Source organism: Penaeus vannamei, chromosome 23 (genome assembly GCF_042767895.1).
Source record: "Penaeus vannamei isolate JL-2024 chromosome 23, ASM4276789v1, whole genome shotgun sequence".
Lineage (NCBI taxonomy): Eukaryota > Metazoa > Arthropoda > Malacostraca > Decapoda > Penaeidae > Penaeus > Penaeus vannamei.
In genome coordinates, this window is record NC_091571.1 from 27,755,415 (window position 1) to 27,763,581 (window position 8,167).

General features: G+C 35.0%; 1 protein-coding gene across 3 annotated transcripts in view; it reads left to right on the top strand.

Annotated features, from left to right (window-relative positions):
- LOC113826550 (hepatoma-derived growth factor-related protein 2) overlaps window positions 1–7,443 on the top strand; it is a 44,718-nt gene extending 37,275 nt beyond the window's left edge. For 2 of the 3 annotated variants that reach the window (XM_070137849.1, XM_070137850.1), the window contains exons 13-14: window positions 3,703–3,841; window positions 4,929–7,443. In XM_070137849.1, coding sequence (XP_069993950.1) covers window positions 3,703–3,841; window positions 4,929–4,996 — 207 coding nt within the window. In that variant the 3' untranslated portion in view covers window positions 4,997–7,443. Of the gene's footprint in view, window positions 1–141; window positions 175–3,702; window positions 3,842–4,928 lie in introns of those variants that run through there. The other variant, XM_070137851.1, reaches the window with a different exon arrangement.
- Window positions 7,444–8,167: the final 724 nt, after the last annotated feature.

Below are 8,167 nucleotides of genomic sequence, written 5' to 3' on the forward strand. Positions count from 1 at the left end.
TAAGGGTCAAGTCATTGTGAGCTGTAGTTCACCCAGTACAAATATGAGCTGGTATTATTCATTGTATTACCATTGTACTAGTACAGCACAATTGGTTAAGTCTTGCAAGATTTTCATGACCAGAGCAAATGAAATCTCTCACTGTTGTTTGTGTGTTAGAAGTACATGACTGTAAAGATGATTTACTAGTTTTTATTTTATGCTAAATTTCAGGGTTTTATAACAAGACATTTATTGGACTTATATTTTTAACGATAATCATTTTACAATCTGTGAAAGTGTCTTGCTACCTAATTATTTATTGTGAAAGACTGATGTATGATTTACTGATGTGTTAGTGAGGTACTTGAAATTTATTTCTGAGGTGCGAGTGCTCCTTCCGATGTAAAGATTTTATTTTTGCTTTATGCTGAAATACTGTTTCTTTTTTATGAAAGGGAATTTAGGAATTGTATGGACTTGTGTAGTATTTTCCATTAACCCATGGGAACTGAATGACGTTGCTGTCACATCATGGAATAACTTGATTTGAGGGGCGGATGACACAACCATACCATCATTGTGCAAGTTGGCCACGGCCTGGGTGACGTAATCTTGCCATCATGAGCAAAGGCCAAGGTGATGGAAAAGACTCGCCACAAGTGCACAAACCTCTTGGAGTGTGATTTGACTCATTTGGCCCTTAGAAAGGGGCTTTAGCATTATTCCCATTGATAAATGAATGTGTAATGTGTATAAGCAGTGATTGGAAGAGCACCGGCCTCAGGCGAGGAAGCCATTTCAATGCTGCGCACCATATTCCTGGTCACTGTGACTGGTGGTGCATTTCGTATTATGTAAAATTGAAAATTACAAAAAAATGAAATATGACACAAATAACCAAGTGTTCCATATTTATTTTTTCCTTGCACTGAATTATGTACTATATAGAGAGATAATATGGAGTCTGTGCAAGGAAATAAGCTATTACCTTCTGGATAAAGAAAATCATAAGACAAATATGGACATTGAAAAATGGCGATAAAGCTAAAAAAAAGTTTACACAATAACTTTGCAAAGGGGAGGCACAGAGTCTTGTCACTGCTCATGGGTGTTCGTGTGCACCCGGCCTGTGCGCCACATGCCCGGGATGTTGGCCACTTACATCATGCATTGCCAGTGTTTTTGGCACTGTGGTTTCCGTGACACAACTGGATTCAGCGGGTTAAAAAAGAATGTCTTAATAGAAATCTTAAAACTAACAGATAAGGCAGTTACTTTTTGCAAAGACTGGGAAATACACTGAGAAGAAGAAGAAAAAAAATCCCTTTTTAAACTCATTAGCACTGGGTACAGGTACTGTTTTGTCAGGTGTATGTACAGATGATAGCTTCACAAGTGCATAGTCACCAAGAAGTCAATTACTTAATGTGCCAGAGCTATTTACTTAGTTCTTTGAAATTTTCCATTAATATTATTGTAAAATCTTTAACTAAATTATGACAGGTTTTCCTCACTTCACACAGGGCCACACGCCACTTGAGTGAAACAGTAGAAGTATGGGAACATGAATTTACCCTCCCTCTCCTTACTTTTGGCTGTGGTATAGATGAGTGTCCAGGAAATGATGCTCAACTTAACTTAACCCTATGCTACTGTTTAGTTTATTATCAGTCTGCACACAGAGGGCTCCAATGAGACATTTACTAGTATCTGCATCTCAGCTGTTGACTAGTTTCCTTGATTTTTGGTAATATTTTCTTTAGTCTTATATTGCTGTTTGTAATGTTAATAGCATAATGATAATTATGTCTATAATAATATTAATAACATTAGTATTTGTATCATTAAAAAAGAAGAAAAAAACAACTAAAACTCAAGGAGTGGTGAAATCAGGTGAACACAATGTTTTCCTGAAACTTGCACACAGTTTACACCAAAGTCGACTTTGCTTGGTACAGATGCTTGTCATCTGATATTCCTGCTTTTGTCATGGCAAAAATAGATGTCATCCTTCCATGGTAGGTTAATACTATTATCATCACTGTTAGCACTATTATTATTATTGCAACTTTTACTATTATGATATTGGCAGTAATAGTAGTAATAGGATAAAACTTGTTCATAGCATGGGTAAATGGATGAGATCAGGTAGCTAATTGACTCCATGGTGGCTAACCACTTGCAGAATCATCTATGTGTAAACAAGATTAAGAAAATAAAATTACAGGGCAGAATACATTTATACATGTACTAACATTACTTTGTGAAAATAGTATACCCGTCTTGGCATCATTAGTGTATGCCTTCAATAAAGGCTGGTACCTATGGTTTTGTAAAAGGCCCAAATGTCATTACTAATTTGGCTGTCTAGTCAAAGTTATCATAATATTAAAAGATGCAGTCCATTTTCTCTTTCTCTCTTTCTCTCTCTCTCTCTCTCTCTCTCTCTCTCTTTCTCTTTTGCTCTTTCTCTCTCTCTTTCTGTTTTGCTCTTTTCCTCTTTCTCTCTCTCTTTTTCTCTCTCTTTTTCTCTCTCTTTTTCTCTCTCTTTTCCTCTTCCTCTTCCTCTTCCTCTTCCTCTTCCTCTTCCTCTTCCTCTTCCTCTTCCTCTTCCTCTTCCTCTTCCTCTTCCTCTTCCTCTTCCTCTTCCTCTTCCTCTTCCTCTTCCTCTTCCTCTTCCTCTTCCTTTCATAGATTTTCTTTGCACAGATAATTCTGGAAGCACTTAGTGAAAGGAATCAGTTAATAGGCCACGGGATATCACCTGTTCATCCTGTTTCTGTACATTAGTTTTCAGGAAACCTTTTTTATTTCTATTCCCATTATTGTCAATGTTGTTATTATTATCATTATCATGATATTGTCATTATCATGATATTGTCATTTCATTATATTGTCATAATCATTATTAATATAATTATTTTTAACAGTAATCATAGTAATAAAAAAGAAAAATGCCCTAAAAATCCAAGAAATGGGATAAGTAAGTCTAATAATTGACTCCTTGGTAAGTAAATGCTCCTGGAATGAAACAAAACACATTGGATAGTGCATGTTTACAACACCTGGTATCAATGAGTCATTGTTTTAATTTTCTTTATTTTAACCCGTGAATTTGTATCGTCTAGTGAAAAAGGCAGCAAAGCCTCATCTGGAACTTGCATCCCCAATGAATGGAAAGTTTTGTAAGAAATGATCACAGTAAATTTTGTGGAGAGGTCTTGAGGAACTGTTGAAGGAAATAAAAATGGAATGAATTGAAGTGAATCTGGTCAGATGTTGCATTTGTTGAATGGTTGAGAAAATGATTAGACAGTGTACACATTGGTGATCAGAAAGTTTGTGAAAAACAGAATGTGGTGATACATAGGAAGTTTCTAAAAGAAAGAAACATTACTATTTAGGATGAATGTGAAAGTTTACCTGCAGTAGTTGAGGTGAAAGCAGTTGCATGCACAGTGAATTTTGATATGTGGGCTAGTGTAAAAATATAAAAGACTGATAGATTTTAAAATCTTTGTTGCCATCTTGGCCAGTATCATCTGTGCTACTATTGACTAATGCCACATATTTATTAATAATAATTATATTTTAAGATAATAATCTTTATTCCAACATAGACAGTGTTTAATACTGAATGGACTTGGGATTTATTGGTGGACAAGGTGAAATAAAGACTTGATGAAGCAAATGAACACAAAGGAGACTCCCTTCTTTCAGCTGTTGTTTGTGGTGCCAGAGAGTCAAGAATGGGACTCCATGTTTGCCGAAAAGGTGGCAGAATTTGATGATGCCTGCCACAGATCAGGCATCACAGAGGAAAGTAAAATCTCTTTGGTCCGAGATCCAACCCATCACAGTAAGTAGGCTGGGGATAGCAGGCAAGGGGGGAGGGCATATTGTTGTGGGTTGGTCAAGATGGAGAGATTCATATTACGCCTTCTCTGTAGGCTCCACATAAGGCTTTTTCTTGGCACAGTCTACCCTGTTTTCATCCAGTGTGTTATTATTATTTTTATTTAATTTTTCTATTTTTATTGTTATGTGTTCTCAAGTTAATTTTCTTTGCTTATAAGATTTGGATTTTTTTTCTTTTTAATTCAAGGGTGGACTGTTCCTCTTTTGTGGGAAATGAGCCTTATTGAAGCACTATCATCTAAGGCTCAAAGTATGATTAGTTTTTATGATGATATGAGATACCTGTGTTATTTCAGCACTTGTTTTTGTGTTGAAAGGATTAACTGTCCAGTGTTCATAAAGTCAAAGACACTATTTTCTTGCATTAAGTAAATTTCATGTGATGCATTTATTAATTTTTTTTTAGCAAATTGGCATTAGAAGACTATTAATTAATGCTGAGTCAACTTTTTTTGTTTATTAATTTTATTTTTAGAGAGTCGGAGATAAAAGTTTTTAGCATCTTTTGTTTGGCATTCACAACACTTGAAGCATGTATGTAAATAATTTGTAGTAGTAAATATATTTTTTAGATATATATTTAAAGAAAATATCAACCCACTTTCCTCTTTTTTTAAGGAAACGGGGAGTAACTTTAAGGGATTGCCCTTGTGACTATGAATGGAAAAATTCCCAGCTGTTAAACCAACCATTTGAATTAGAAATTGTTTGGTAATCCACACCAAAATCTCAAGTCCCACCTAATGAAGTGACCCTTTAAGAGTAATGTAAATAAGCCCCATCTTAAGGAGTTGGAATTTGAATGACTTAAGATACTTGTCCTTAAAGTAACCAGAAGCATAAACTCAGGGATATGATTGAGTTCCAAGCTGCAGTATTTTGGTTATAAAGATAAGTTTGATTCATGAGAGGCTACCCAAAGTGGGCTCTGATGATGTCTCTATACTCAAGTAATGATTATAAAAAAAGAGAGTTCACCAAGTTCCTCCAGAAAGTTCACCAAGTTCCTCCTTGCTTTTATCTTTCAGTCGACGGTCCTCAGGAAGAGGCCAGCAAAAGGGGAAAAGAAAACACGAGTCCATTAACAAAAAGCTGAACGAGAAAGAGAAAGAGTGAGAGAGAGAGAGAAAATAAAGGCAAAATGTATACAGATCAGCAGGTTTGAGCCCCTAGTTAGTACTTAAGCGAGGCTTCAACTGTGCTGCGTGATTGGTATCTTTGGACTCAAAATGTTGTATGTGGCTAGAGCTGTATTTTTGAGGCTTAGATGATACTTGGATAAGGCTACACAGATTGACAGAATTTTTTTTTCCTTTTTTTTATTTTAATTTTACTTTAACCTTTGGATTAATAATGACCAGATCAGTAAGCTTAATCTCTAGACTGTGTGAACTAGAGACTCGAACCTTGACTAGATCAGTAAGTGTGAGTTTTAGACATAAGGCAATTTAATGATCAATCCATATGATATCATCTTTTACTTTAAGCCCTGTTTGGTATGTAATATGGTGTAAAGCTGGTTTGTGTGAGCCGTACATGATACATGAGTAAGAGTTACCCCTTCAAGTCATCACTGTGGCATTAAGCAGTGCAAGAGATATATTTTGAGCATTGTGTATTCTAAGTGTATTAAATGCTAGCATGGCATGTGTTGGACTAGGCTTTATTTGCCAAGCATGTGTATATAATGTATATTTTTGATAACATCCAAAGGTATTCCTGAAAAAATATAAAGTTACAAGGCACTGACTGGAAGTGATGAGCCAGATATCAAGCCATTTGAGAACTTTTTTATGCATTGGTTAAGTTTTCATCTTTAATTTCTCCAATGTTTAGAACTTATTCTGATGCGTAAACCGCATGAGAAATACCCGGTTTCATGCATTATTTTATTTAAATATAACATTTTCTTTATAGGCAACTTTAGCTTCCAAATTTTTATTATTTTTTTAGAGCAATTATTGGAATTGGATATTTTCACACAAAGCAACTGTCTTTAAAAGAAGTGTCTTAAAAGGGTTTACCTTACTGTTGTAGTACCTACGGCTCTAGACCGGGCTTCTTGTGTTTGAACAATTTTCTGGATAAAGAATAAGGAACAGAAACTTGTGTTATCTAAGGTTCCGTCTAATCTCTTTAAACTCTTACCAGTAGAAGAGAGGCTAAAGAAAGTATCTGTATTATCCTCAAATTGAGGTGTTTATAAAAGTAAGCTTGTCTGGTGAGGCAATTTGAAGAGGTTTGACCAAAGAATGATGATGGTAGTAAATGTTTTTGATGTAAAAAGGACAGTTTCCTTGCTGCACTAGCCGTGTGCCAGTGCTAAAGGGTAGTTGTTCATTTGCTGATTATTAGGAAGAGGTATTTCATTCATGTGTCCTCATATGTTTATTTAATTTGTTAAGTGTTAATATTTGATGATGGAAAAATCTTATCTTGAATCAAATTATCTTGAGGATATTCATGATGATCAGGAAAAAATAGTATAAATTTGACTTGTTTCTCTAGGGATGCAATGTTGGTTACCTGAATTTTGAAGTTGCTATGAAGATGAATATGACAGGTCAATGATGTACAGAGTACAACCAGCATTTATTTTCCCCTCACAAGCAGATGGTTACAGTACTTTTGCAGTAAATTGGGGTGTGCAGAATTTGAAGTGTAAATAAGCCTAGTACCCTTTCCACAAACTTGACAACAATACTGTTATATTTTTTATTCTGCTCTTTTGAAGTATTATCAAACTTGGAATAAGTTTTTGTTAATTTCGAAAATGTAGACAACAGGTGCCACAATTAATTGGAATCCCAAAGCAGATACATAAAAAAAACGGTGGCCTTAAAAGAATATATAGAGATATGTATCAAATCCTGAACTCTGAAATTCATTCAAGCCAGATGCAGAATAGGGTGATTCTACAAACTGAAAAGATTCTCAAACCATATACTGCTAGCTGGGGTTGTGTAAGAGATAAAAAAAAGTGGTTGATTTAATTTTGTCATCCGTTGTCAGCAGGGAGTTGCATTGACTAAGGAGTGGCATTCTTGTTCCTGACAAACCACAAGAATTTATGTCTATTACGAGAAAACCTCAGTGGAAAAAAGATGGTTTTTATTGTCATTACTATTACTTTTAAACTAGGTCATTTTGATGTTTTTTGATGTTACTTTAGACATTGAGGATAAAGTACTTTGAAGTAGTTTTGAAGTTGCTTTTTTTCCATTGCTCACATTTTAATTCTCCCTTGTTGGGAAGACGATCCATTAAGATGCAGCAGGGAGGGGAAGGGAGTCTGTAAGAGCCGTTATGGGAGAAACATCAAGAGCCTAACAGAGAGACTGCAGATATTTTTTTTCTTTGCTATTGAATGGGATCTTAATGGACCGTTCACTCCTAAGAGTCACACGTTATGTTATATATCTTGGGTATCAGTTTGAGCTCTACATGAGGAATATTAGCACTTGACTTGTGAGTACAAAGGTGCATTAAGTAGTGCTATTATCTGTATGAATCACTCCCAAATAAAATATGAACCACTATTGACACTGTTGTTTCGAATATCCTAATTAAAGCTGCAATTGCACTCGGATTTTGATCATTGTGACTAAATGATTGATGTGTAAAATCGGACATGGTATCCTTTAGTCATGGTCAGGATACGTGTGTTATTATAGTGTTAAATAAAATCAAGATTAGCCATTTCTTTGCATATATTTTTATTTACCCAATTAACAGTTACTGATATACAAAGTGCACAGACCTCTTCATAAAAGAAAGGCGAGTTGACGTATATTTTTGTATAAAATATTCAGTCGAAAAGAGAAGGAATCTGTTATTTAACCACATACCACCGGGGATGCCCAGTGTGTGTTTAATTTAGTATTATTGTTTTACATATAGATGGGTTCACAGGTACCAAGTCACCAATGAGCCAGTTATGAGAATTACCTGTCTCACCTATTTACCCTTTTCCTTGATTTGTGATAATATTTTCTAGTATTTAATACTGCTGTTAGTAATGCCAATAATTATATAGTTGTAATCTTTATAACAAAACTAAGTTTCAATATTGTTAGCAATAGTAAAAAGAGCATTTTCCTGTTATTGCAAGGAAAGGTGAGCTCACAAGATCTACTTGATTCCTTTATGGTTGAGCACTGGCAGAGCCATCTATGAACAGAAACATTTAACAGAACAACACTAAAGTGAATGGAATATTTTCCCGTTGGTTTTGGGTTAAGATGCCTCCTGGAAATTGTCAAAAGCT